Source organism: Fusarium verticillioides, chromosome 9 (genome assembly GCF_000149555.1).
Source record: "Fusarium verticillioides 7600 chromosome 9, whole genome shotgun sequence".
Taxonomy (NCBI): Eukaryota; Fungi; Ascomycota; class Sordariomycetes; order Hypocreales; family Nectriaceae; genus Fusarium; species Fusarium verticillioides.
This window is the reverse complement of record NC_031683.1, coordinates 2,285,194-2,312,549: the sequence shown is the minus strand read 5'-3', so window position 1 is coordinate 2,312,549 and position 27,356 is coordinate 2,285,194. Positions and strand designations below refer to the sequence as shown.

The window sequence follows — 27,356 nt, the reverse complement described above, 5'->3', positions numbered from 1 at the left end:
TAGAACAAACCAACTCATGAGACTTCGACCAGCTCCCTGCTTCTACACTAAGCTCTCAAGCCCTGACTACAAAACTATCAAACATCATGGCTATTCCCTGGAACGACGACTCAGTCTTTGAGTCCTACAACATCATTGAAGAGACGTGAGTACCAGGTGACGAACCGATCTGATCAAAAGCTTACATCGCCAAGATTCAAGACTGTCTCATCTCATGATATCAAAACAGCCATTCTGATCCCCAAGAATCTCAAGCCAGGTCGCCACCCAATCATCTATAATATTCACGGCGGTTTTCTAGTCATGGGGAGTGGCTTGTTTGCCCCTTTCTTCCCAAAGTGGGTTGACAAGCTTGCACTTCAAAACTCCGCCATCATCGTCTCCCCGGACTATAGACTCTTGCCTTCTGCGAATGGTCTGGATGACGTTCTGGAGGATGTCGAAGATGGCTGGCAGTGGACTAAGAACAAGTTACTGGGTATCTTGAGAGAGAAGGCCCCTGGTCACTCTATTGACTTTTCACGTGTCCTGCTTGCTGGCGGATCAGCGGGGTAAGTCATCTCACAAAAGTCATCTCGGCTTGTTTCTAACGCTCTTGTTAGTGGATACTGCTCTACTCAGCTTGCGCTCTCTCATCCTGGCGACTTTCACTCTCTTGCTGTCGTGTATCCTCTGCTAGACACCAAAGACAGACTGTACCTTCAAGGTGCACTCCCCAACGAACCTACAGTGTTGCGTATGCCGCTAGAAGAAATCCCATCCATGGAAGATACTCTAGCTTGGATCGAGAAGATGCGTAAAGATCCCGAATCAAGGGCTGGTTTCGAGAGGACTCCCTTCGCAGTCGCAGCTTGCCAGCGGGGTGTTTTCTCATCTCACATGCTCGACAACAAGAGTCTCGACAAGACAGGCTTCCACCCTTTCGAGAGGGTTGAAGCTGGTGCGAAGTTGCCCAAGAATATGTAAGCCACCTCGAACTATATAAAAATGACGAGAAAACTGACCAAACGTAGGTGGATCATGCATGGGGACGATGACTCGACGGTACCCATCCGCGGCTCTCAAAAGTTTGTTGATCTGGTGGCTGAGAAACTACCAGAGACTGTTGTGCGGTACGATCCCGTTGCTGGCGAGGATCATGGCTTTGAATTTGACGAGAAGAGATGGGAGTCTTTCGCTGATGAGGCACTTGCCTTTGTGAGAGATGCTTGGTTAGCTTAGAACGTTAGTCTACATCATCATAGCTCACCCACGGCATACTGGGTAAAGTCAGTCAATTCCAGTAATGGCCGAGATGCAAGAGACAGTTTGAAGATATCATACTTCGCCACCTCATTTATGAAATCGTTATCACAACAGCAGGTCCTTTTGCTCCGATCAAATGCAGACATCCTTGGTTCGAGGTACAAGTATCTTGGGTAACAAAACACTGCAGATTCTACCAACCCCCTCCGAACACAAAGAGGTTATCGTTTCTGGCCCCGCGACCACGATATCAGCCTATCATACCAAGCCTCTTGGGTAACATCCACCACTGCAACTATTGCGATATCCAATAAATCCCCCCGCCTGATGTCCTGTGCCCCATGGCCCCCATGGCCCCCAACTCATATTGTCTCAACTCCCAAGAAGGCCAAGCCAGCGGCAAAAAAAAACAAACCGTTATCATTCTAGCCACAACAAGACGCCGTGCCATCTCAAAAAGTTCCCTAACGCCGGAGTTTTACTGGATAGACTTAATTTTTGGGTTACAACTAGAGTGGGCAGCCGGCAGATCTGATAAGGCTATTGTACAACTGATCATCAGGCCAATGAGAAGCTCTCGTGATGCCACTTGCCGAGTCACGATGTCGGACGATAGGGATCTAGTGACTCTCGGGGGCGGGACCCCTCACACGGTAGACGGGAAAAGAAGTGGACTCGTCTCCGCAAGTGGAGATCTCCGACGCCGATCGACCTAGCACCAACACGGACTGCTCACACGTCATTCGAGTGCGTGGCTTGAGGGGAACCAAGCATTGGCTCGTCTCGAAACTTGGCATGGTCATTCCTCTCTTTTCCCCATGCATCTATATCGATATTTATATTCGCTTTTTGATATTGCTGAGACCTTTTTGAAGCATATAAAGCCCTTTGTGAATACCCTGCTTTTCTGTCGTGAGGATAACGCCGCTTTGTCTTCTTATCTACTAGTGCTGTGCTGTGCCGCGTGCCCAAGCGAGCTTCACCTCTTTTTTCCCGCCCGTCTCTCACGCGAGAATTTCCAAACGGTCATCCCTTTTGACCATGAGATTCCAATCCCCTCTTACCGCAGTGGTTTCGGCCCTGTGGCTCGTCTGCCCATCAGTCCTAGCCCAAGAACCCGCGGATGCATCGGGTTCTTTATCCCTCAACACCGACAAGCCATTGTGGACATTTGAGTACGAGACTTCAACCCCCAACCTCGCCAACTGGGTCGGTCTGTACTACAGCGCCGGCGGCGGGCCAGTGGACCAGAAGAAGGGCTCGTCCAACTCCATCAAGTGGAAGTGGGCGCCTCATGACAAGGGCGATGTGCAGCTTGACTTTGGGAGCCTTGAGCCTGGAAACTACACTGCTTTCTTCCTGGCGAATGGCGGTTATACGTGGCTTGCCCCACCGCTTCAGATCATCAAGGGTCGTGAGCTTGACGGTGATGTGAAGTTTATTGTTTCTGATATTTCTCTGCCTAATGCTCGTGTTGGTGATGGTTACTCGCATAGCATCAGAGGTCTTGTCCGCGGTGGAGGCGGCACCATGAAATTCTCCAGCGAGGGCTCTAATGTTGACTGGATCAAGATCAGCGCTGATGGTGTCATCTCTGGAACGCCTACATCAGGCGCTGACAAAGCCGTCTTCACCGTTCGCGCCACCGGAAGGGATTCCGCCTCTTCCGGCGTCTTCACCATCAATGTCTCTGGCTCTGGCAAGGCTTTTCTAAGTCAGCTCAAGGTCATGACTCTCAACATGTGGAACGGCGGTACTATGGTTACCAGCTACCACGACAAGCAGGTCAATTTTCTTGCCTCGTCCGGTGCAGACGTTGTTGGTATCCAGGAAGACCAGCAGGGCCGCCATGTTTCTCGTCTCGCCGATGCTCTGGGCTGGTATCACTGGTCCAGCGGCGGCGATGTCGGTGTTCTTAGCAAGTATCCCATCATCGAGGACTACGGTGTCATCAGTGGTCCTGCTCGCTCCGGTGGTGTCAAGATTGCTCTCGATGGCAAGAACCAACAGATCAACTTCTTTGTTGCTCATCTGGGCTATACTCCCTATGGACCTTACGACACATGCTATGATCATCTGCCTGTCGATAAGATCATTCAGCGAGAAGCCCAGTCCGGTCGCACTCCTCAAATGAAGGCCACACTTGAGGGAATGAAGAGCCAGCTTGACAACGCTGACGATATCCCTGTATTCTTCGTCGGCGACTTCAACGCCCCCTCTCATCTCGACTATGTCGATGGTTTGAAGGAGAAGAACTGCGGATACACCAACATCCAATGGCCTACCTCCGTTCTCCCCAAAGAGGAGGGCCTCATCGACTCATTCCGCGTGGCTCATCCAGACCCCGTCAAGGAGCAGGGCATCACCTGGTCGCCCATCTACATCTGGAACGGTGGCTACGGAAAACCCGAGCCTCTTGACCGAATTGACTTTATCCTTCACAAGGGCAAGGGCCTTAAGGTCACTGACTCTCATACCGTGGTTGTTGGCGAGCCTAAGCCTGAGCCTAACCATAAGGAGAATGAGTGGTTCTCTGACCACGCGGCTGTCTTGACGACTTATGAGCTTTAGGTCTGGAACCAAGCTATGAAATCAACTTTGCTGTTACGGCCTATTTAGATGACTTGATGATAAACAAAAATGAATAAAAATTTCTTCAACAGAATGTATACAGCAGAGGTCCCTTGACGGCGAATAAACGCGGGATGAGATGATGTTTCTGTACCCCAGCTCAAAGGAAATGTCACGTCGGGCCCCAAGTGGAAGAATATTTCATCTTAGATGTGATAAGAAAATAACATATTGATAACCTAACAAACATCTTGGTTTCAATTGGAAGTTGAGTCGCGCCCACGATTCCCTCGACAGCAGGAGTTGCTGCTGTCGCGTGATCAATTTCTATAAATATACTAGACTCGGCAATTAATTAACCATGTGAAATTCCCCATCCAATTTCCATCTACAAACAATTACTTAATTGCCGTCTCAAAACCGGGGTCCTTTTGTTTTGCCCTTCTGCAACTAATCGCGTTTCAGGAATCTAGCGAAAGCGGGTGAAACAAACTCTCCGAAACCACAACATGTCCATTCTCCACAGATCAGATCATCAAGCGATTTTGTTTCCGCCAAGTGATCTATCTCCCCGCAAGAACCCATCGGCTGCCGTACTTGTCATCCACAGGCTTCCAATCCTCGTAGTATTCCTTCTCAGGGCCCTTGGAGAGGTTGCCATAGTCCCATATCGCGGGGTAGCGATAGAAGTAGACGTGGCGGAGACTGAGGGTTGATGATCTAGAGCCGGAGCCGAGGAACGCCCGCATCAGATTCCGGATTGCTTTTTCGGTGTAGATATCTTGGAAGGTGGTATGATCGTTCCATAGTTCGTCTCTGAGGGCGAGAGAGGTGAGATTTGGTGGCAAGAGATCGGCTAATGGTTGCCAATTGTCTGATGGTTTATGACCATGAAGAAAGGCGAGAGGAATTTCAAGATTTGTCAGGGACAGAAACTCTCGAAGATTATCGATTCGGCCGCGAGTCAATAGTCATTCACGATCTGAGAAATCAATAAGGCCTCTTTGCATAATAGTCAAGTTGAGCGTCAATTTGGTCAAGGAATGGCGAACGTGCTCCAGTCCTCTTCTCAGCTCATCGACATCAAAGTCGCATTCAAAAGCGGGAAGATAACACGCGTAGAACATATTCTTGAGCTTGGGCGTCTGCGCAAGCATTGCCGTGATGTTATGGGTATTTGACGAGCAGCGATCCAGATGAAGCGTCGTGAGAAAGGTAGCCTGTGGCGCAGGTGACAGAGGGCCAGAACGGAGTCGTATCCGCTAATGCAATGTTCTCCCCTTTGTGATGGCTAGCGAAACTTTCGAGGGAGAGAGTTCTAGCGTTTGGAAGATAGAATGAAAGCGGATGGATTCCTCTTGGGAGTTGCTGGTAACCCAACCAGCCTCGAGGATTGGTGACTTGGAAGTGCGTGACATTCTGAGAATGCTCGATTTGTTCTAAGATGGAAGCGAGTTCTTGAACCAGCTCGAGGAGCCATTTGCGACTGTATAGGAAGTATCCGAGGTTGATTGTAAGAGTCTGGACTTTGGTGCATGCCGCGATGATGAGCGATAAGATAAGATCAAAGTCGCGATCCGCAAACGCCCCATTCAGCTTCTCCGTTCCAGAAAAGCTCAATTCCCCAATTCCTCAATCCCATCAATATTTAATTGCCGAGCATTCTCATTCTCCACCGGGTGAAAAGTCAAAGGCTTCAATTTCCCAGTATCACGAAAATGCTCATCATGAACATAATTCTCAATCCGAAATCTCAAGCTCTAAACTTGAGTTCTCAGCGCAGGTCGATTCAGTATGGCAAAAAGAAATCCAACACCCCAGGGTAGACGCCTTCTGCGTGCCGTGCGTATCTTGCCCACCCGTCTCAACTGCTTGGGCTCAGGTGGCGGGGAATCAGGCGCTTCGACGTCGTGGGTTATGGTGCTGTCGCGGTAGAGAACTGAAACAGTTGCGGTGTGGAGATCTTTGCTTGTTTGACAAAGATGGAGTTGATCGCGAATGGATAACCGAGGGATGATCTCGAATCTCAAGATGTTGATTGTTTCAACGAAAGTGGCCATGTTTGCAGCGACTTGATGATAGTGAGAAAATGAGAGAACAGAGCAAAGATACAGCAGATCTCCTCGTATTTTAGATCATATATACTCAAATTTACTGAAGCTATACGCCTTTTGCTCTAGATTCGGTGACTTGCTCGTCTGGCTAGAGTCACTCCAGGGCCCATCGTGAAGAAAGAAAGTGTGGATCGTCAACGCTGAGACCCGTGCAGCCGTGCTCCCCGACGGTACAAGCCGAAACCAGACCGAGTCATTACAGAGTCGCAATCTCTCTCTGTATACGACTCTGCAAGTCAATTGATACAATGGATCTTCTCAGCAGACGTTATCTGATACAATTGATAAGCCAGTGATCTCCTCTTGAGTAGAAGAGCCTCGAGAAGGGAAAAACAGTTCTTTTCCGCTGAGTAACACGCCAAGAATCTGAGCGCAGACTAGTCAAACTTAAAAGGCTGGAGTATAGAAACATATCAGATCAATCAGCGTCTGCCCCAAGATAAGACGTTAGCAGAAACCAACAATGTTCTTTAATTGGAATACCAAGCCTTCTCTCCTCTATTTCTAGATAGCCAAGAAAGAGCTTCATCCTGCGGGGAGGGAAAGGGGACGCGTTGGCAGCAGTGACACACTGCCAAGAGCATTATACCCAGGTCATGATACACTATATCAGCGGGGTTCTTCTCGTTCAGAAGTGCCGATATCTCTGTATAAACGACTCGTTCCCCAGATGATCACCACAGACACTGAGACGGCCAAGAAATAAGGGGACCGCCGGAAACTAGGCGTTCCGCCCCCTGCGGTGGAGTATACTCGCCATTGCGACGTCGTAGAATTTCACAACCTGCGACGCCAGATCTGCCCTCGCTCCCGTAACATGCTTAACTGTAGCGCGCAGATCGCGACGCCAAACCAAAACGGTCTCGGCTACATGGTATTCCCGCCCAGACGTGGAGACACACAAAAAAAGTACCGTAGCTGAGTGAAACAGTGACGCTTGAAACTGTGCCGTGACACGCTGCTCGTTTCGCATCAAAAGTCGCCTCAATTTTGTAATCTATCAACTTAAAATAGTTTATTATAACGTCGCCAAGAAGACTATAAAGATGAACTCAGATCCTGCCAAGCTGGGGGTTTCTCTCTCGTTATCCTGCACTCTCTGTTCTAGGCTGGTACCTGGGCGACATACATTTCCTTTGTACGTTTCCTTGTGTTCTTCTCTCTTTCCTTGGAATTTTGTTTCTATTCTTCCTTGTTTTGTTTCTAGTCTTTTATTTCGATTCGAATGGGAACTGGTTTCTCTTCTTTTTGGTAATACAACTTGCTACGATCCTTACGAAACAGTTCATCTCTTTTCGATCTTTGCTCAATATGGATTCTGCAAAGCCTCAATGTGGCGGTTCGGGAACGGGTGAGGATTATCCTCTTGCCTTGCATGTCGGAGGTCTCTGTAAGTGCTCCACGCGCTGAAAGCTTGTCACGGACTACTCCACCGTGATAAGCGACGTGTTTGCTTGGCGATCTAACAGTTCAACAGTTGCCGTATTTACTGTCTCTGCTTTCGGTAGGTCAAGTCTTCCGTGATATAGCATCTAAATCGCTAATGATTCTCAGGCGCTGGTTTCCCCGTCGCTGCCAAGAGAATAAAGTGGCTCAAAATGCCTCCCAAGGTCTTCTTTGCTTGCAAGCATTTCGGTACTGGAGTTTTGATCGCTACTGCTTTCGTTCATGTGAGTACCCACGAGATACTGGTCCAAACTCACCTGACAATTATCTACAGTTGCTCCCTACAGCTTTCGGCAGTCTCACTGATCCTTGTCTCCCCGACCTCTTCACCGAAATCTACCCCGCCATGCCTGGTGTCATCATGATGGCCGCCATGTTCCTCCTCTTCATGGTCGAGCTCTACCTCAACGCAAAGACAGGCGGCCACTCTCACGGCGGTCCAACCGGCACTACAGTCACCGTCGTCCAGCCTCCTCCTCCTCGACCTCAGCGCCCGTTCCCCGAGACCGCCAACTTCAACCATTCTCACACTCGCAACGACTCCAACGTTTCTGACGACTACGACGATGTTGAATATGAGAAAGCCATGGCTCGCGAGCTGTACGAGAAGGAGAACAAGCCTCATGCCTACTCTTACGAGCAGGACAGCAACTCTTCCATGCCTGCTTGGTTCGTCGTCTTCTACGAGCAATACGTTCGACAGCGCTCTGAGATGATGGACATGATCAAGTCAACTCAATACTCCAACCAAGCCGTCATCGATGACAAGCCTAGTCCCGAAGTCAGCCAGTCCTTCTTTGATGAGGAGGGTCAGACAATTGATCAGGCTACCTACAAGCGCATGTCGATGAACATCACCCTTCTCGAGGGAGGTATCCTCTTCCACTCTGTCTTCGTCGGAATGACAATCGCCATGACGACTGACGGTCTCATCGTACTTCTCACTGCCATCATGTTCCATCAGATGTTTGAGGGTCTCGGTCTCGGAGCTCGTATCGCTGCTGTGCCTTATCCCCGCGGAAGCTTCCGACCTTGGCTTCTTGTGCTGGCTTTCGGTTCTACTGCACCCATCGGTCAGGCTATCGGAATCGCTAGCCGAAACTCTTACGACCCCGAGAGTGCACTCGGTCTAATCATGGTTGGAGTCTTCAACTCTATGTAAGTTTCCCTCAAACCACTTCTCCCAATCATCTCTAACAATCTCCAGCTCTTCTGGTCTTCTCATCTACGCTGCTCTGGTCAACCTCCTGGTTGAGGACTTCCTTTCCGAGGAAGCCCAGCACTTCATGAAGAAGAAGGACAAGATCGCCGCTCTCTGCTGGATCGGCCTCGGCGGTAAGTCTCTCCCTCATCTCATCGTCCGTGCCCTCGCTAACTCTGCCAAGCCTTTGGAATGTCTGTTGTCGGTGCTTTCGCTTAGACTTCACAAGTGTTTGAAAACAATAGACATGAAACCACGCGACGGAAAAGACGCGACTCGGGATATGTTATCCTCATAACGGTTCTTTTTTTTTTATACCTGTACTATACTGGGGAAGGAATGGTGATGGTGTTCGTCGGACTTTCATTCATTACGGAACGAACATTGGGATGGTGTTAAAATTTACGAATATATTGATGTGCATGGATCAACAAATGCGAGCGGTACATAATGATTATGATGATATACTGGGACTCTGGAAGTACTGCTGCTACGATAGAAAAGAAAATAGAATCTTATCTCACTCCGGATACTGAAGTTCCGCTTGTTGATGTTTGAGTTGCGCATTGATCTTTTGTTGCTGAGTGCATTGACAATAACCTGCTGAGCCAATAGGAAAGTTCTTGGCCGGTTTCATCATTGAGTTCCAGGATACGGCCTTGGCAGCTGGCAAATGTTTGATCAGCCCTTGTATTATAACTCTATTATCAACGTTATTTATTTATAGCTCAATAATACGATTGGCTCATCTACTTGTAGATGTCTCAATCTTCTTCGCAATGCGACAGGTCTCCATTGCTCTGCATCCCCATCGACAAACTCCACGTCAGGCAAATGAATAATACCCAAGCCATAGCAATTCGAAGCTTCTAATGAATCCACAAGCCTTCTGAAGTCGAAATTTACATAAGTGTCTTGCATTACTGTTGACATGACGGTTAATTATCTTGTACAATCTCGCTTAGTGAACTTCAAATATTCTGCTTAGAGACGCCGGGCACTATGCGCAAATCTGCTTTTATGCCCTTAGGCTCCCAGGTGCCATGACGTTGAAAGCATTATTTCTATGCAAGTCTTCGGCGTGCATCCAGGTCAAAAGAAAGAACTATACGTCAAATAGCAACTTTTAATATCAGGAAAGTAAAGAAAGCACAGGGATGAAGAATAATGCTGAAACTGTTGACGGTGGAGAATTCGCTGAAGGGAAGTTCTACCGAGAAGCCTCATATTGAGAGCTAAATGCATTGGTGCCGGTTTAGATTGATGAATTCTCAGCAATGCCTGTCGAGTGGGCACTTTGCGTTTCATCCAGTCAAGCCTTTTCAAAAGTCCAGCACCTCCAATATGATCCGATGCGAAACCAGGGCGGAATGTTTCCAGGCTCGTTGACTGACTCTCCAACTCTGATTGGCTCGAGCGTTACAACGCTTCTATTTTGACCAGTTCCGCTTGTGTCCAATCAGACATCACCAGCTTTCCCCATTCGGCAAATGTCCCATTACTTTCAATAAGGGCCTCTTGGTGATTTTATGTATAAAATGTGGTGTTGCTTCACGGCCTGTTTCTTTTCATGATTCATGATCAAACTTCCGTGAGCATGCTGTATTCGGAGCCATGTCTTACCATCCCCATCGCATTCCCGCATCACGCTGCACGGCCTGTGGACTTTGACTCGTCTCATTAGACTCAGCCTACCGATCCCCAGATGCCCTCCTTTTCACAACCTGCCCGGGCCCAACAAACTCAGCCCAAGTCACTCTTGTCGTCAGTGAAGCACTCCCGACGGACAAACCCTCGGTATTGAGTGGCTGCTCGGCATGCTGGAAGGACTTTAAGAAAGGTCAGATGATATCGCGCTGCAAGACATGCTGGGACAAAACGCTTTGCAAAAGGTGCTAGAAGAAGATCAAGAGACATTGTGAGCATATTTTAGGCGGAAAGGTTGTCATGATGAGGGTTGTGGATGAAGATGAGCATGAGCATGAGAGTTATGGTGACGACGGCAAGGACAGCGAGGACGACCATGATGGGTTGGAGAATTTGATTCAATTGTTAGCATTGCCACTTGATCACATAGTCGCTATATCCGCATAGTTATTTGGCGGAGGACAAACCCCTTCTTTACGATAAAGGGATGTTCTTCGTTATTACTACTTGCGCCAGGCATCAGGCTAGGGGAGGAAATAAAACTCAGGACCTTAAGCCTAAGTCATAAAAAGAATTAGGTAACTTAGTATAATTTAGGGTAAGTTTAGGATACCTTTTATGGAATTTATTTTATTATCCTAGGGTCTTATATTTTCTTAACCCCTAAGGTCAGGCTAGAACGAGTACACATCTGATCCAACACCCAGTAGTAAATTTCTTCGTGATATAACCCGTCAGCCTCAGGAAACAGCGTCTCTGATGCCAATTATCTCGTGTTCTGCATAGACGACAAGTCGAAATCTCATAGAGATCATTTCTTCAACGTCCCTACCACAGTAATTAAAAGTTAAAATGTCTCTGCAGCAATACGCGAGGTATAGCCAATAAGGTCTCATAATAAGAATAACATAATATAATGCTTATTTTTCAGCATATCACATATAAGGCATCATAAACAACGCCAAAAAAACACAATAACTTTAAAAGCAAGTCTTGAGGTCATACGGCGCTGCTGCCTTCAACCTTATGATCCAATAGATTGGATCGGGTCGCAAGGCAACGCAGAGCAGTATGAGGAACACAAATTGAGGAAAAACACAGTTAATGAACACTTGGGCTACCACAGTAATAACATTCCATATCCTCCCCTTCCACAAGGAAAAACACTGATCAATCCCATAAAAATCCACCGTTCTTTCTCCATAACCCATTCGGGTCATATCGCTTCTGCACACGCTTCAAGAACCGCTCATTCTTCTTACCGTAACTAGACTGCACAGGCTGGTCCAGAAGCGCGTAGTTCATGTACCGCGGGTTAGTCCGGTAAAACTCTGCCTCCTTGGCTGTTACAGCACCCGGGATGGCGTTTGTGCTGGCTACTCCAGGCGCAAAGGACGTTGCTAACCTATCTCCGGCATTGCTGATGCGCTCGACAAACCCGAACATCTTTCTGTCGTCCTTGGTATCCAGCCAGGCTAGCGTGTAGTCGATCCAAACGGCATCACCAGCGTCAGGTTCAAGGCCAAGCACGTTCTGTACCCCTGTAACGTTCTCACCAGCTCGCATCGCGACCGCTGGTACTGGCACCAACGCCATGGAAAAGAGCAGGTTCTGATCACCGGCTGCTGTGGAGTTGGCCATGTCTCGAAAGGCCTGCCATTGCTTCAGGTACATATCAGCGCCGTACGGCGCCAACAAGTTAGGGAATGTGTGGCCACCGATCAACCAACGGTTCTGCGGCGTGTTGCCATTGTTGTTCAATGCTATCAGGGTTGAGTAGTTCTGTGTGGAGGTTGTGTCTGCAATTGGTTCGGCTGCGTAAAAGGCTGCAAAAGGATTTGCGCCGCCGGCCGGTGGTGAAGAAGCGTTGTAAAAGATATAGACGTTTATAAATGACAGTTGAGGGTTGGAGCCCCCTCCCATGCTGAGGTATATGTGCGATAGAGGATCATACCTAGCGATGAAGGTCTGCATGGCGTTGAAAACTTGACTGGCCTTGTCGATAGAGAAGGTCAAGATACCGGCCCAAACCTGTGTCGTTTGCTTGTATGTCTTGAGACTGAAGCGCGTCACGATGCCGAACTGGTTCCCACCGCCCTTGAGTGCACGAAAGAGGTCGGGTTTGGATGTTTGACTGACGTTGGCGACGGTCCCGCCCGCAAGGACAACTTCGTAGTCGAGAACATTGTCACAAGCCATGCCGTGCAGTCCGGTGAAGTAGCTAATGCCTCCCCCAACGACAAGCCCACCAACGCCAATCGAGGCAAATCTGCCCCCAATAACAGTCACCCCGTGAGGTTCAAGCTTCTTGTACACATCAACCCATCGCGCGCCGGACCCTACAACGGCATAGCCACTGTCAGCCACATTCTGGACTCCATCAATCAAGTCCAACGAAATGAGAACTCCACAGTCGGTGCTGGACCAGCCGGGCCACGATCCATGACCACCACTTTTAACGGCAAACTGGACGTCACTACCACAGGACGAGAGTATCTTCACGATGGATGCCACCTGCTCCGTGTTTTTGGGACGTGTGATGCAAGCCGGGCTCAGATCACCCGCCGTTTCGCTCCAGTAGCTACTCTGAACTGTCTCGTAGCCCGTTGAGTTTGGCGCAACGAACGCTTCAGCTGGCAACGCCGACGCGAGAATTGAACATGCTTGAGGTGCTGTTGAACAGTGGCAACTTGCCACTGCGGGGGCAGCCAACACAAGTAGGCCTCGTAAGAGTGTTGCCCGTAGGTTTTGCATTGAGCTGGTTTGCATAGTTACCCAAGGTTTCTCTCGAGGCGTGCTACAACTTCCACTTGAACTATGTTATGGAAGAGCTGGATGAGGATAAAAAAGGACATTTTGGGTGTTTTGACCAGTGATTCGTCGTTCTCTTCTGCAGACTCGCCGGGCTGGAGTGAGACATTCCCCGCCTTTGGACATCTCATATTAACCGCCACAGACGCATGAGGTAGCCCGTACATCCAATTGGCGCGTATCTCACTCACCCTCTACCCAGGTACAGATGCAAAGGCTTATTGTTGAAACCCTTTCTGGTCATCTCCTACTTTTCCATATCTGGGTGTCCGTGAAAGAGGCTTAGGGAAACTTGGACCAAATTATTATTACTTCAGACCAGCTTACTTTAGCATCGTGCTATAATATCAGAAGTTCTCTTGCTTTCTGAGGGCTGGCTATGGAAAGGTCCAAGTATCTCACTGGGGTGAACCAAGGCGGCAAGATACAATATAAGTTGCAGTGACTTCGAAAGATACATCATACGAGGAATACAGTTTAAGTAACAGTAAATCGATTTAAAGAGTTACAGGATAAGAAGCATAAAGACTAAAGACTTCCCTGTAGCTAATATTACCGCCTCTACAGAAACCCAGAAAGGAAAAGGAAAAGGAAACCTAGAAAACCTAAAGCGTACTCAGAAAAAGCGCAGAACCCTACTTAATATCGCTGTTATTAGAGTTAGAGATGACGAGAGGATTATCTTGAATGCCTGGAGTCAAGTTAATAAAGTCGAATCTGTTCTCTCGAGAACTTCTGGATCCCCTAGATGGACGGATAGCGGGTGAAGGGGAGCTGGGGGTAAAGACTCTGCGTGGAGTCGGATGAAACCACGCCCGGATGCTGGGGGCGGGGGGGGATTTAGACGCGCCATCAGATTCAAGGCGGCACGATAAACTAGAGGAAGACTGAGGGCAAGAGCTGGTGATAGAGCCTGTATGTGAAGGCGTATTAAGCTAATTGGCAGTCTGAAAGCGAAATCCGGTCCTAGATCGGGTAATGGTTATGGTATCACTGGTGTTCATCCCCTCAAGTGCCTATTCCATATAAAGACCGGTCTCACGTTTGATACCTGGCTCGGCCTTGATACAGCCAGGTTGGCTACTGTCTCGATCTTAATACCTATGCTTAAGACCGTTGTGCTTTAGCCGCTTTTGGTAGCGTGGATTCCGTTCACGTCGCTCAAGAAACCGGGTTATGAGGCCTGGAGAACGGTCTCGAAGATGTCGCTTACGTCTGGCATGACGGTCTGGGCTACTTATATAGTCCTTGACCTCTTGAAAAGCGTCGAAGCCCTTGGTTGATACTCGGCCTGGAAGACGGAAGTGCATCCTTCTCTCCATGCCCCGCCCAAGAAGATGTAGCTAAACCCTTGGCCTGCGACGGGCTCGCACTCTTCTTCGAGGGCGTTTCGAGCGTGACCTGTTCCACAGTCACCCAAGACGAACTTTGCAGGCCCTTGGGTCTTGGTCCGATAGCTTGCGCTATCCGCTTCTGGGGCGTCTCAACGGTCACCTCTGCCTGAGCGCGGCTAGACACCAGTGCCTGCGAAGGTCCCGATTGTTCAGGCAACGTTGCGGGGTCCCTAGGAACCCGCGCGATGTTGGAAGCCGAGGAATCTGGCGAGTCGGGAGACGGCAAATGCTTGGACAGGGTATGTGGCGCATCTACTCGAGTCTTCTTGTTTGGCCTGCCGTTGTCAATGGAGTCAAGGTCTTCCGCTAGGAGCTTCAGAGCCGCGTTGATTGCCCTATCCTCCCCAGTAGATGAGGAAGACTGGGAGTAAGATGCCGAAGATGACAGGCCAGACAATGGAGAACTGGATGGAGTAGAAGAAGCGGAGGGAGACTCATCCGGGGTGCTCACTGTGTCTTCATTTGAAGGGGTCGGGTGATTCTGGGGGGTTCGCACTGGCGTTGGAGAAGCCATAGGAACGGCCCGATCCGTGGAAGGGTCTGTTTGAGCAATTGGGATAGAGTCGCCAGACTGGGCAGCCATTTGTGGAGGTGGCAGGGTCTGTGTGGCCGGCTTCGACGGTTCAGAAATAGCCCGGCTAGCCAGGTCCGCGGTGGCATTCTACTTCTTCCGGGCTGGCCTGAGGTGAGGAGTGATTGCGGATGGTTGATCATTTAAATACTGAAAGTGGTTCCCTCGAGAATCTGTTCTCAACTCAACTTCAGTCAACTTCTCGTTCACTACCAATACGGACGTCATTCTACTGAATCAATCCCTTCTGCTTTTTCTTCACTTGTCCAATTGCTGGCGAGTGTTTACTTTCAGCTTCATCAATTCGTTTTCCGCTTCTCTTACTCTCGCTGCGTCCTTTCATTGTCTTCACACGGACTCCCAGACACCATGTGCTTCAATCAGAGCTCTTCCTCCACTCCGCCAGCTCTTTCAGCGCCTCGACCTCGTGGCGAGCAAATTTCATGAGGTGGCGAGCGCGTAGGTCGTCGACAACTGCCTTGAAAGCCTCACAACCGAAGAGGGCCAGCTGTAAGTTGAGAATCAACATCTTCCGTTCTACTCTTTCGGATGAATTGCTAACTCTGTCTTTACAGGTTATATCCCTTTTTGTACCCTCTTGGTCTCTTCCCTTTGCAATGCCCTAGGTGGCTTGCCGCAAGATTTATTGGTCATTAACGTTTTGTGATTGTGCACCACAAGTTCCGACATCGCTGTGTCATCCTGCCTCTGCACTCGTGTTATAAAGAGTCTCTAATTTCCCCCGCATCAAGACTCCTCATTTCATCCAGTTTCAAATCGCGTCGGGCGAAGCGTCGTCATCTGTGGCATCTTCACCTCGTCCAAACATCATTCAGCACCATGTCTAGCCGAGAGCGACACGTCGTCCCAAGGGCCAGTCTTTGGGACTGCCTTTTGAGCTGCGCGAGCAAACCTACCACGAAAACTTTACAGTCGACGGCGGCTTCGTTTACCATGGAGATTCCGGTAAACTCGTACAGGTCAACAATCAACCGGTTGAACTATCGCTCACGAAACCGGGCAGTATCCGTTTGCTCTCAACGCGATTACATTCTCGACTCTTTACAGGCAGGACTGGAGAAAACAAGCCATATGGGCTAACTACATCATGGATCATCATACCTCGTTCCAGGATGCCGTGCTTACTCGACTAAAACGACGTATTACACCCGAGATGTACGAGGATCCTTATCTAAAATATTCTCAGTACATTCCCGCCATCAGAAAAGACCTAGCTAGGAGCATAGCCTCCTGGGACCGTGCCAGGGACACGGCCCCTGAGGATGCCGAGGAGTCGGAGGATTCCCGCGCATTTAAGGCCCTCCGAGAGTTGAGATCCCAGCCAGCTACCAGCGGGAGAAGGTGGGGTTCCACGGTCATAAGCCAAAGTTACGCAGATGAGACTATTTTCTTTTCACGCACCGCTGAATTTCTTCTACGGCGGGTGGCAGAGAAGGACCCACGGGAGTTTTCACAAGCTATTGGGGAGATTTCACCCGGCTGGGCTGATTCACATTCTGTCTTGGAGTTCTTCAACCTGACCTTTGATCCATGGGCAATACCGTCGGTGGATGAAGTCAAAGACAAGTTGGAAGAGCTACAGTTAAGCTCTCTATGGGAGACGCCAGACAGGTGGTATCAGTTGAGGGAGAAACTACCTGGGTATACTGGTCCCGAGTACCGATACCAAGAGAAGATTCGGCTCTCTGCTGCCGCTGTTGCCATTAAGTTCCTGGGTCAAATCCCTCGGCAACAGAGACTCTGCATATCAAACCTCATTTTAAATGAGGATAGGAATTCTATCAGCAGTTCTGAGTGCCATGTCCTTGGTTTAATCCCATTCTTCCGAGAGATTTCAAAGCTGATAGTTGAACACCGGCTTAAGCTATGGCGAAACATCCTCCCCAAAAGCGTCGACCTGGGGTGCTTCCACTTCGCTGTAGATGACCAAAGTCTTGACCTTCAGGGATGGGATGACGTTACTCAAACACATCAAACCCGGTCCTCTGACATCGCCAAAGGTGTCACCAACATCATCATGCATATCTCGAAAGCCTTGACAGAAGGCCTGCCTTCAAGGTCTTAATCTCTCACCATTGACGGCGATCCTGATTTGAACCATTCAACTGGATTCTTTTCCACAATCATGAAGCCTTATATCGTCTGGCAGACGGCCAATACGGACTGTGTCGCCCAAGGTCTTCTTTTGCCACCGAAACATTACAACTATCCATTTGACACCAGAAGCTCAGGCAAAGAGGCGACGATCTTGCGGTCGAACTTCACTCTTGACCAGCCCTGGAATTGCGACCAGATAATCGAAGATAGCGAACACGACATCATTGGTAGGTCATTGGAGTCAGTTATGAATTGCTACGGAAGATTTGGACCTGAAATCGTCGACGTTTCCTCTGATATACTCGACTGGATGGAGATCAAGAGAGAGAACTTCCTTAGAGAAGAGATACCAAAGGACGCGACCGGAGAGACCGCGGCTTAAGAGTTTACGAGGTGATGGATGTAGGTGGCGCTTGGACATACAGGATTACAGGCACTCTGGCAGGAGAATGTTGTAAAAGGTTTCTAGCTTCTAGGCATTCTAGACGCAAAAGATTGCGACTTAATTAGATGATCAATATTGAACAGAACTCTGCTGTAGCACCAGGTACGGGGTTTTTACTCTCAGTACGCAGGTTCGTTCCTCTGCCATCAACATGCTTCTCTTGTAGTCGGCACTTTGAGAACGATGGTCGGGGCTAGAATGCCCAGGGATAATCATGTCCTCGTAAAAATACGGTCCTCCAGGTACATTATTCCTTCGGTGTCCGTACCATTCCTCTTCGGGTTTGTTTCGAGCTTCTAGTATCTAGTTTTCCAGTAGACTATATGTATACTTGGCTCTTGAGTAATTTACTGTAATTGAGGGCTTATCTCATCCGCGGCATCGTCACCTCCAAAATACAGGATAGGAAAATGCATGATCCGCTCTGAGTGGTCCTTGAATATCCAGTCGACTGTATCACAGCTGAGCAGCTGAGCAAGAACTAGCTTCGGAGCCGTTTGATCGCCAGACATTTGGCTTCACTATGATCGCCATGTTCTCTACGCCGATTCAAGCTCTCGGCCATAATTCTCGACTGCAAATAACACATCTAGCTCACTGCTTTCTGAGGAACTAAACCCGGGCTGGAAGATTTACCTTCGGTGTCAGAACCGACAGTGGACATATCGCTGTGCTTCCTCGAATGACTTGACGGCTTTCCGATATCCTTAATTAGTACAATGGAAGAGTTTTATCGTATACAAACCGTCTATAAAAGAGAGGCAGTCTAGTCTATCTCAATGTGTATCGGGAAGAGAAGCCGAGCCATCGCCATTCCGACCCGAACCTCGGTTTGCGTAAACTACCTTGCTATCTACCGTCGAATCAGCAGTTCGAACCCATCAAAAGACAAAGCCTAACAAATGATCTAGTGCTGGGACTGTGAGTGGATTGGCATTATTTAGATCGAAGCGACCCCTCCACACCCTCTTGCAGCCAGAACACTACACCGGTCTTCAGAACATCGGGCTCATTTTTGACAACAAGTTTTGTAGATACGAATCTTCTTCTCGCTTGCCTCACCTCACGATGGCAATAATGGCTTCAGGCAATTTCTTCAAGGCAGCGCTTGACAAAGGCGCAGGGCCGAGCCTTGGGTATTGGCAGATGATGCCCAGCACCAACATCTCACGCATGCTCGCGCAGACGCCCGGCTGCGACTGGGTACTGATTGATTGTGAACACGGTGATCTTGATGGTTTGTGGGCAGAGATACACTCGACGACTGGCACTGACTGCGAGTAGATCGAGATATGCGCCAGTGCGTCCCAGCCGTTGCAGCAGCTGGCGCATCGCCGATTGTGCGGATCCCGAGTACAGAGCCATGGCTCATTAAGCGTAGGAACTAATAGTCAGCTTTATCTAAGGGTCACTGACGATTAGCTAGGGGCACTGGATGCTGGTGCGCATGGAGTGAGAGACCGCCAAGTATGTCCAGTCTGACTGGGCGGCTTGCTAACACTCGCTAGATTCTCGTTCCTCTCCTACAAACGGCCCAAGAGGCTTGCAATATCGTAAAGGCGGCGAAATTTCCTCCCATGGGAAACCGTGGCTTCGGAAGCCCGTTCTCCATGGATCGCTTCAAGCCCGTCCCTACATCGGATGAGTATCTCCAACAGGCCAACGACAGTCTCCTTACCCTCGTTCAAATCGAGACGAAGTCTGCTTTGGACAACCTCGAAGACATTGCGGCCGTTGAAGGTATCGACGTTTTATTCATTGGTCCTTTCGATCTTGGTGAGTTACTCGGCAGTGAGACTGTGATTGCATTGGAGCTTACGTCGTGTAGGTAATAGCATTGGATATCCGATCCTCAACGGAGTCGTGAAACCAGAGCTCAAGGCTGCCATCTACCGCATTCTGGAAGTTTCTCGTAAGGCTGGGAAGAAATGCGGTATCTATTCGTCATCTGGAGAGCAGGCGAGGGGATATATCGAGGCTGGGTTTGATATGGTTCATGTTGGGACGGACTACGCGATGCTTCAACAAGCTACGAGAACTGAGATGGGTACAGCTCAAGGGAAGGACTTGGGAAAGCGCGTGGGTTATTAGAGATCTTTTAGAGACGTCAAGATCAAAAGAGGTTGCCTACTTCGCAGTCCAAAGGAATGTGTGGGTGTGCGCCCTCTACTCAATGAATTGACTACGAAGGCTGCCTTTTATCACTTCGACTTCCTCTTCAAACACTGACAAAGCCTTGTAGAGTCTTCTTGACAGTATCCGCCACATTACACTGTATGGCCTGTTTCTATATCATATTCACCCGTGCTCTTCGACCCAGCAACCAGCAGTAAAGCAGTCTAGGGCTGCTAAGACAAGGTAGTGCTCGCATGCATTTACTGCATCAGACAAGTGCGCAAGGCAGCCACTGTCTGGTAGTTCATGTGCTAATGAAACAGACAAGCTGCTGTTGGTCGTTCTCTGTCATATCTGGTACTATTATAGCAACTCACCGAAGAACAAGAGTTAAGGAACTTCCCTTCAAAGCTGGCCTTCCGCGCCAGGGCAGTTAGCGTTAATTGCGAATAGGGGAAATCTACAGATACAAAATGAAAGCATCTACCAGCTTTAATAATTAAAAGTCGAAATATACATAGTTACTTATTGAAAGATTGACAAGCTATATTAATAAAATTAGTGTATAGGTAAAATCTCGGAGATATGTATAAAAGAAGGGAGGAAGCAACATGAAAACTTGAAAAGTGTTTACAAGAAGCAAAATTATAAAGATGGCAGAAGATAAATGACAATATATGGCAGTATGTTACATGGAACCTAGTGGCTACACATTATATCTACTCATATCACAGCTATCTACTGCATATTCTAATTTTACAGGTCACAAGGTCACAGCATGTCGGGATTCGAACCAACAACGCTTGTTGTTGTGACCTACCTTCGTAGAGCTCTGGACACCGGCCATTGCCATTCCGTCATTGCTCTACGACAATGGAATACAGAGCGTAATTAGTATATAACACTACTACTGGGTCTACTGGGGGTTTGTGTGACGTGTCTGAAGCTTGTGTTGAAGTTAATATCGGGTTGAGTTTGTCTGTCACGGGACTGGGGCGAAGGGTGAACCATAAGCAGTGGCAACATCCAGTAGTTACAACTCATGGGTAAGTAACAGCACTCTTCTGATATAAGCTGGTTGTTGCCTATTCAGTTCTTCTGCGTATCCGATCATGATTTGACACGGAGATCCTGTCGGAATGACGCCCCAAGGCATCCTTCATAAGAGTAAACAGATCATACACTATCCAGCAGAACATAGATCGAATTTTATGCAGTACCATTATCAAGACTCATCTATGAGCCGTGAGAAACCTCTATGATAGTTCCCGAGCAGCTTCATCAACAACTCTTCCTCTCATCATGCGCTATTCACTGTCATTCATCGGACATATCAGTAAGATCTCTCCACCAGTCTCTTCGCAGCATCCCGATTCAGTCGTCTACACTTACCAAGCTTCTTTGAATACAGTATTAATTATTACAAGCCCCCGTTGCTTCCAGACTCATGCCACTCTGGGGCGAAGCTGGCCAAGGATCTAAGCTCGCCGAGTCTAGGAAGGCTGAACATGCGTTCTAGTCCATGAAACCATTCCTAAATACTGATATCGTATTTATGTAGCTAATTTCCTTCATGTCATAGTACTTCCCTACTGGCTCAGTATACAGAAGAGGGCTATGGCGACCAGCTGCTTGGATCACATAGATCCAAGTCCTCGCCGGGCAACGGGCCTTCACATCCTCCATCAAGCACCAAAAGCCCTTTGAAGCTCGTAGCATTGGTTTCAAAGAGAAACGTCACTTAAGAACTTGGCTTCGAGAGCAATGCCATTCTGTCTTGACATGTAGAGTCCCTGATCCCTGACTCTCTGAGTACCACCATGTTGACATTTGACACTCAACGGGCCTGGAGCAAGGTTACGAGATATTGAAGTCGGACTAGGTCTCAGCTTACCTTAAGAGCTACTTTTATGTCTCATAAGTACCACGTATTTACTGTAGTGGTGCTGTGGTATCTATCGTGATGTGCCGTCCTAGTGTTAAAATCCTGCGTTTTCTTTCCTCCCCCTGAATATTTAGACTCTGAACTTGCATCATCCTTGCAATACAAATCACCCAAGCTTCCACTTCTTTCTACTCCTGTTCGACTCATCATTTGTAGCATATACTGCCCCGTGCGTGCTGTCATTCGTCCATACGTTGATCAGATCGATGGTGGAACACAACAATTCACAAATGCCGAATTGCAAGGCAACTGTTAAGGCCGATCAATATACTGCTTCTGAAATCCATTACTGCCTTTCATCTAATATTCCCTTCCAGGTTCATCGTCTTCGAGACAGTTATGCAAGGTTACAGGAATTACGCTGATTAGGCTGATGACAGAGGAGCGCCCGGGACACTCCGAGTTGTTGCCAGCGGGTGTGCTTTGTTCTTGATGGGAATTGAACCAAAGCTTGAATTCAATAAATCATCTTCTGTTTCTCTGACTTGTCAGCCACTTCGTCGAGATCTCGCGTTTTACTCGCCGCTTCCGGCTGCTCTTTAATGATTGAAGCAGAGGGATAAACTGCACGTTCAGCAGCATTGTCTGCATATCTTCTTCTACTCCGGTAACCTCAGGGAATATTAAATAGCGACTAAATCACTCATTTGCCATGTCTCTCCATATCATTACTTGGTGTTGTAGGTAGGTGTCAAACTGATTAAAGACAGAATCAGCCTAACCGAGACTTCAATTAGGGTCAATGATATCTACCGTTAATGCCTCGTAATAACTAACAAAATCTGGTCAGTATACATTAGAACTCTCTTTTGACTTTCCAGAGTGATTTTCTGCCTTCCGTTGATCAACGGAAGTGGCAGAATTGAATGTCTTGCCGATGAGTCACGCCTAAAGACAACCCTCAACACCAAGCCTACATCATGTAAAAGAGGCATTTTCTCTAATACAACTATATCAACCGCTCTTCATCCAAACATCTCCCACATCAGATCCTCACTCTACCCCACATTTCAAACAGCTTCAAACGATGGCATCGCCAATCTTTGTACTAGAAACAACTTCCCTCAACGCAATTCGATCCCTCCCGTCAGACATCTACCTCGTCCACGCGACAAACTGCATCGCCGAATGGGGCGCCGGAATCGCTGCCGAACTAGCGACTGTGTTCCCAGCTGCTTGTCAAGAATACAAAAAGTTCTGCAACACAACCATTCCTGACGGGTCGAGATGGCCGTCGCGAAGTCTTGCGGGGAAATGCTACATCATTCCACCTCAAGCTTCAGACACAGCGAGAGGGGCTCCAAGGATACATATTGTGTGTTTGTTTACTAGTTATGGATATGGAAGAGCGAATCCGAGGACAGGAAAGCCAGGGAAGGATGGTGCTGGAAAGATTTTAGCGCAGACGAGAGCAGCGTTGAAGGAGATGAGGATGCAGTTGGAGGAGGAGCGGGAACAGGAAGCGGATGGTGCGCCGGTGATTTACTCGCCCATGTTTAACTCTGGAGCTTTCAAGGTGCCATGGGAGAGTACTTCGCGACTTATCGAGGGGGAGTTTAATGGTTTTGAGGGCCGGTGGTTGATAATGGCGCCCCCATAAGGCCATGATGGTGATTGTGTTTCGGCTGATTCGGCGAGAGATGGGCTTCATTTAGATACATGATAAATAGTTTCAAGACCAGGCTTCGCTGTAACTAAACTGAACGAAGATTAATCTCATTTTTTCACTCATTGATCGAAGTCTGACAATGTCTTTCCATGACGAATTTGATCCATCGTCTTCCAACCTGTGAATATAAGTCCAAACGCTAAGACGTCCTTCAACAACCAAGAAGCGACCGTGGTGTAGTGGTTAGCATTAACGCCTTCCAAGCGTTAGAGAGGGGTTCGATTCCCCTCGGTCGCAATTATACAACAACCCGCCAGGGTTTCCTTTTGCAGATATAGACTACAGATCTAGAGTTTCTTGTTCTATTCCTTTTTTTTTTTTTCTTGTAACCCATTCATTTCTTTTGACGCTCTCATTGTCATAGTTCCAGCTGAAGCAGTGCTAGATTGATTGCCGGTAATTGAACAGCGTCAAACCTCTATGCAAACACATCATGAAGAGGTGGAGCATTGTCTCATAACAGAAATCTCACTCAAGGCTAATATGAAATATAAATTACCTCCCTTGCTTCATTGTTCTTAGTCATTCCTACCTCATTTTGTCTGCCATTGAAGTGAATATTCGTGGTGATCCTTCGTTGCATGTCCAAGAGCGGTCGATCATTCTTCCGTTGAGCCCCACCTTCCCGCCTCGTCCACAAGGCTCCAGCTACCGCATCATCATCAAGCTCTCAATACCTTAGCCTCTCAATCCAGCTCCAGCTCCATCAACAACCACAATCGCCCTGCCTCCCTCCCATTTAATCGAAACGTCATATCACATACCCGCCTCGATCCATCATGGCATCCACAGATCCCAAGACCACAGACGACAAGCCCGCTGAGCAGAAGCCAGAGCAGAAGCCCGCCGCTCTCGGCGAGGACGACGAGTTCGAGGACTTTCCCGTCGACGGTACCACTCCCATCACAGCTGTTCTTAGGCTACATTGAGTACTGATGCTGTTTAGACTGGCCAGAGGATCAGACCGAGGCTGCAAAAGGCAGCGGCGAGACAAAGCATCTCTGGGAAGAGAGCTGGGATGACGATGACACGAGCGACGACTTCTCGCAACAACTTCGGTGCGTTCAATATCCACGGACACTATTTAGTCAAAGCTAATATCTGGATAGGGAGGAATTGAAGAAGGTCGAGGCTGCTAAACGCCGATAGAGCTATGTTGTGACGATACCGCGATTCGAACCAATTTATAGAACGGGAAGGGCGAGTCTGTGGAAAAGACAGATCAGATGAAATAATTAAATACCAATAGAGGCGCGCGAAAGCGCCACGAAGCATCTTTGAACGTTTGAATGGGCTTTAGCTGTGTCTGTTTGTGTTGAACGATTGCATGTGCCGCCAATGCTTGCTAGGTGACAGAAATATCGGGACAGGTTCGTGGTGAAATAAGTAAGCTATTGTTGGTCGGTCTTCGGCCTCGTCATTTAGAGTCTCAAGAGCCTCAACCCGTAGATCGGAAGCTCACACCGACACTGGTCTTTGTAAAGGATGCTGGAATCGTTTCCCATTCCACAGCGAGCATGGTCGGTCCGGCCGCAGGATCTTTTATTTTATTCTTCTTCCTCGAAGCAACACGAGCCTGCGCGATCTGGACGTTTGCAGCGTTCTCATACATCTACATTTGCAAGCTCCAGATTCCACCATCAATTCCTTCTCACACGTGCGACAATCGGAACTGCTTCAGTCGTAGGTAACGTTCTTATAGCGCTTTCGCGCCTCTATTGGTATTTGGTATTTAATTATTTGATCTGTTCAGTCTTTGCTACAGACTAGCTCTTCCCGCCCGACCTTTTTCCATTTTCATAGCCCGTCATCAACAGGTTCTCATAAGACATCGTACTCCAACAGGTGTGGATATTATTTACTTACTCGACAGAGCGGTAACACCGGGCAGCTCCTTGCCCTCGAGGAGCTCCAAGCTGGCACCACCACCAGTGGAAACGTGGCTGAGCTTGTCCTCGACGCCGTACTTCTTGGCGACGGTGGCGGTGTCACCACCTCCGATGATAACGATCTTGCCGTCCTTCTGGACAGCGTCGACGACGGCGTCGAGGGTGGCCTTGGTGCCGCTGGCGAACTTCTCGAACTCGAAGACACCGGCGGGACCGTTCCAGAGGATGGTCTGGGCCTCGGCGATGGCCTCCTTGTAGAGCTTGACGGACTCCTCGCCGCAGTCAAGACCCTGCCAGCCGTCAGGGATGCCGTCCTTGTCGGTAGCGTAGCCAGTGTTGGCGTCCTTGTCGAACTTGTCGGCGGTGATGTAGTCAACGGGGAGGACGAGCTTGACGCCCTTGGCCTTGGCCTTCTCAACGAGGTTGCCAACAGTCTTGGAGCCAGCCTCGTCGAAGAGGGAGTTACCGATAGAGACACCCTCGAGGGTCTTCTTGAAGGTGAAAGCCATACCACCGCAGATGATCAGGGTGTTGACCTTGTCAAGGAGGTTGTCAATGAGCTGGATCTTGTCGGAGACCTTGGCACCACCGAGGATGGCGAGGAAAGGACGCTTGGGCTCCTCGAGAGCCTTGGCGAAGTACTCGAGCTCCTTCTTGACGAGGAAACCGGAGGCCTTCTGGGGGAGGTCGACACCGACCATGGAGGAGTGAGCACGGTGAGCAGTGCCGAAAGCGTCGTCTTTTCTTGTTAGCATCATGTAGCGTGGGATTGTTGTACAATTGAAGACTCACTGATGTAGACATCACCAAGGGCAGTCAGACCCTTGCGGAAAGCCTCAACCTGAGCCTTGTCGGCCTTGGTCTTGTTGCCCTCCTTATCCTTGGAAGAGCCCTCCTCCTCAATGTGGAATCGGAGGTTCTCGAGGAGGATGACAGCGCCATCCTCAGCCTTGTTGACGATCTCCTCGACCTCGGGACCGACACAGTCGGGGGCGAAGGTGACCTTCTTGCCGAGAAGCTTCTCGAGCTCGGGGACAACGGGCTTGAGGGAGTACTTCTCGTTGGGGGAGCCGTTGGGGCGGCCGAGGTGGGACATCAAGATGACGGACTTGGCGCCATTCTCGAGGGCGTACTTGATGGTGGGGAGGGCACCGACAATTCGCTGGTTGTTGGTGATGTTCTTGTCGGCGTCGAGAGGGACGTTGAAGTCGACCTGAGAGGGGTTTTGTTAGCTAGAGTTTGAGGATGGCGGGGTATTGTTGAGGCTTTTTGGCATGGACGTTTGAGCCGTTGAGCTTGGTGGCCATAGCTAAATTGAAGCCTGCTCAATGAATTGATTGAGGTGTATCTCGTGCAATTGCCTCGACTGATTCGTCGTGACATCTGATGATATGATGCGGGGAGCTCAACCAAGCTCAACAGCTTCATTCCATCGCGGGGCATTTTTTTCTCGCCAACTTACTCGAATGAGGACTCTCTTGCCCTTGACGTCAACGTCAGTGATGGAGAGCTTGTTAGACAGCGACATGATTTTGATGCGAGGTACGAGTGAATGGGGATGCAGGTCAAAGGGTGATGTCGAGGAGAAGAAGGGAAGAAGAGAGTTTATGGAGGGGAGCGTCAGGTAGTAAATAGCACTGCTGAGTTCAAGGTGGGGGTCAATCTTCTCAACGCGATGACGCTGCCGCTGCTGGCGTTGGCGGGGCTTTCGCGGCTGCACTCGCAGATGGTGGGATGATGAGGCCCGTGAATGCCCCTGGAGCAAACACTTTAGCCATGAATCTGGCGTGAGATGTCGACTTGTCAGTGGACTATTGCCTATTCCTCTATTCATGATATGACATGATCGGTCTCGTCTCGGCCGGTCCACTTGTCAAATCACTCACTCCCTCTCTTCAACCTCTTAAGCAGCCTACCCTGAACACTCAGCCCATGCACTTTATGCAGCCGTCAACGTCGCCGGGTTACGGGCATCGTCCTCCGGCTTCTGGCGATGCGGATGCGACAGACCCGGACAGACGCGGGCCGTAACTACACCGCCGAGAACCACGCCTTTTACGTACAGTCAGTTACCTTGTTGAACTGTTGTGTGTAATGAAATGCGACACCAAGATGCATGCATCCATGATATGAGGTCTAAGCTAGCGGGGGTGGAAACTGAAAGAAGCCTATGTT

The 27,356-nt window shown here is 49.0% G+C and overlaps 12 protein-coding genes and 1 non-coding gene across 13 annotated transcripts; 9 read left to right on the top strand and 4 right to left on the bottom strand.

Annotated features, from left to right (window-relative positions):
* Positions 1 to 86: 86 nt before the first annotated feature.
* FVEG_10145 (hypothetical protein) lies at positions 87 to 1,221 on the top strand (the record flags this gene model as incomplete). The annotated part of the gene is made up of 4 exons (XM_018899206.1): positions 87 to 145; positions 195 to 551; positions 603 to 962; positions 1,014 to 1,221. 4 exons carry the CDS (start codon positions 87 to 89, stop codon positions 1,219 to 1,221), a joined length of 984 nt encoding a protein of 327 aa, XP_018757227.1.
* Positions 1,222 to 2,041: 820 nt separating this feature from the next.
* Positions 2,042 to 4,176, top strand: FVEG_10146 (hypothetical protein). The gene has a single exon (XM_018899207.1). It carries the CDS (start codon positions 2,287 to 2,289, stop codon positions 3,814 to 3,816), a length of 1,530 nt encoding a protein of 509 aa, XP_018757228.1. The 5' UTR covers positions 2,042 to 2,286; the 3' UTR covers positions 3,817 to 4,176.
* A 203-nt stretch (positions 4,177 to 4,379) lies between these two features.
* Positions 4,380 to 4,973, bottom strand: FVEG_10147 (hypothetical protein; the record flags this gene model as incomplete). Its single annotated transcript, XM_018899208.1, has 2 exons — positions 4,380 to 4,690; positions 4,796 to 4,973. 2 exons carry the CDS (start codon positions 4,971 to 4,973, stop codon positions 4,380 to 4,382), a joined length of 489 nt encoding a protein of 162 aa, XP_018757229.1.
* Positions 4,974 to 7,241: 2,268 nt separating this feature from the next.
* FVEG_10148 (hypothetical protein) lies at positions 7,242 to 8,867 on the top strand (the record flags this gene model as incomplete). The annotated part of the gene is made up of 6 exons (XM_018899209.1): positions 7,242 to 7,320; positions 7,408 to 7,434; positions 7,485 to 7,600; positions 7,651 to 8,534; positions 8,584 to 8,711; positions 8,762 to 8,867. The coding sequence occupies 6 exons, from the start codon at positions 7,242 to 7,244 to the stop codon at positions 8,794 to 8,796; spliced, it is 1,269 nt and encodes a 422-aa protein (XP_018757230.1). The 3' UTR covers positions 8,797 to 8,867.
* A 2,527-nt stretch (positions 8,868 to 11,394) lies between these two features.
* On the bottom strand, positions 11,395 to 12,993 carry FVEG_10149 (hypothetical protein; the record flags this gene model as incomplete). The annotated part of the gene is made up of 1 exon (XM_018899210.1): positions 11,395 to 12,993. The coding sequence occupies one exon, from the start codon at positions 12,991 to 12,993 to the stop codon at positions 11,395 to 11,397; it is 1,599 nt and encodes a 532-aa protein (XP_018757231.1).
* A 1,275-nt stretch (positions 12,994 to 14,268) lies between these two features.
* FVEG_16729 (hypothetical protein) lies at positions 14,269 to 15,012 on the bottom strand (the record flags this gene model as incomplete). Its single annotated transcript, XM_018905970.1, has 1 exon — positions 14,269 to 15,012. The coding sequence occupies one exon, from the start codon at positions 15,010 to 15,012 to the stop codon at positions 14,269 to 14,271; it is 744 nt and encodes a 247-aa protein (XP_018757232.1).
* Positions 15,013 to 15,954: 942 nt separating this feature from the next.
* Positions 15,955 to 17,086, top strand: FVEG_16730 (hypothetical protein; the record flags this gene model as incomplete). Its single annotated transcript, XM_018905971.1, has 2 exons — positions 15,955 to 15,966; positions 16,025 to 17,086. The coding sequence occupies 2 exons, from the start codon at positions 15,955 to 15,957 to the stop codon at positions 17,084 to 17,086; spliced, it is 1,074 nt and encodes a 357-aa protein (XP_018757233.1).
* A 60-nt stretch (positions 17,087 to 17,146) lies between these two features.
* On the top strand, positions 17,147 to 17,500 carry FVEG_16731 (hypothetical protein; the record flags this gene model as incomplete). Its single annotated transcript, XM_018905972.1, has 1 exon — positions 17,147 to 17,500. One exon carries the CDS (start codon positions 17,147 to 17,149, stop codon positions 17,498 to 17,500), a length of 354 nt encoding a protein of 117 aa, XP_018757234.1.
* Positions 17,501 to 18,640: 1,140 nt separating this feature from the next.
* Positions 18,641 to 19,654, top strand: FVEG_10151 (2,4-dihydroxyhept-2-ene-1,7-dioic acid aldolase; the record flags this gene model as incomplete). The annotated part of the gene is made up of 5 exons (XM_018899211.1): positions 18,641 to 18,800; positions 18,845 to 18,940; positions 18,990 to 19,015; positions 19,072 to 19,339; positions 19,392 to 19,654. The coding sequence occupies 5 exons, from the start codon at positions 18,641 to 18,643 to the stop codon at positions 19,652 to 19,654; spliced, it is 813 nt and encodes a 270-aa protein (XP_018757235.1).
* Positions 19,655 to 22,521: 2,867 nt separating this feature from the next.
* On the top strand, positions 22,522 to 23,383 carry FVEG_10152 (hypothetical protein). Its single transcript, XM_018899212.1, has one exon. The coding sequence runs from the start codon at positions 22,651 to 22,653 to the stop codon at positions 23,221 to 23,223; it is 573 nt and encodes a 190-aa protein (XP_018757236.1). The 5' UTR covers positions 22,522 to 22,650; the 3' UTR covers positions 23,224 to 23,383.
* Positions 23,384 to 23,457: 74 nt separating this feature from the next.
* Positions 23,458 to 23,529, top strand: FVEG_16732. Its single transcript has one exon. It is a non-coding gene; the product is annotated as a tRNA-Gly (tRNA).
* On the bottom strand, positions 23,468 to 27,308 carry FVEG_10153 (phosphoglycerate kinase). The gene is made up of 3 exons (XM_018899213.1): positions 26,644 to 27,308; positions 25,974 to 26,394; positions 23,468 to 25,920 (listed from the first exon to the last, which is right to left on the bottom strand). The coding sequence occupies exons 1-3, from the start codon at positions 27,013 to 27,015 to the stop codon at positions 25,151 to 25,153; spliced, it is 1,563 nt and encodes a 520-aa protein (XP_018757237.1). The 5' UTR covers positions 27,016 to 27,308; the 3' UTR covers positions 23,468 to 25,150.
* Positions 23,835 to 24,615, top strand: FVEG_16733 (26 proteasome complex subunit DSS1). Its single transcript, XM_018905973.1, has 3 exons — positions 23,835 to 24,183; positions 24,239 to 24,350; positions 24,402 to 24,615. Exons 1-3 carry the CDS (start codon positions 24,072 to 24,074, stop codon positions 24,439 to 24,441), a joined length of 264 nt encoding a protein of 87 aa, XP_018757238.1. The 5' UTR covers positions 23,835 to 24,071; the 3' UTR covers positions 24,442 to 24,615.
* Positions 27,309 to 27,356: the final 48 nt, after the last annotated feature.

Excerpts from the sequence above, each read along its gene's own strand:
- FVEG_10146 (XM_018899207.1), top strand. The coding sequence starts at position 2,287 with ATGAGATTCCAATCCCCTCTTACCGCAGTGGTTTCGGCCCTGTGGCTC.
- FVEG_10152 (XM_018899212.1), top strand. The coding sequence starts at position 22,651 with ATGGCATCGCCAATCTTTGTACTAGAAACAACTTCCCTCAACGCAATT.
- FVEG_16733 (XM_018905973.1), top strand. The coding sequence starts at position 24,072 with ATGGCATCCACAGATCCCAAGACCACAGACGACAAGCCCGCTGAGCAG. Across the intron at positions 24,184-24,238 it reads CGAGGACTTTCCCGTCGACG|ACTGGCCAGAGGATCAGACC; the intron begins GTACCACTCCCA and ends GATGCTGTTTAG. Across the intron at positions 24,351-24,401 it reads GACTTCTCGCAACAACTTCG|GGAGGAATTGAAGAAGGTCG; the intron begins GTGCGTTCAATA and ends ATATCTGGATAG.
- FVEG_10153 (XM_018899213.1), bottom strand. The coding sequence starts at position 27,015 with ATGAATAGAGGAATAGGCAATAGTCCACTGACAAGTCGACATCTCACG. Across the intron at positions 26,395-26,643 it reads GCAAGAGAGTCCTCATTCGA|GTCGACTTCAACGTCCCTCT; the intron begins GTAAGTTGGCGA and ends AACCCCTCTCAG. Across the intron at positions 25,921-25,973 it reads CCTTGGTGATGTCTACATCA|ACGACGCTTTCGGCACTGCT; the intron begins GTGAGTCTTCAA and ends TAACAAGAAAAG.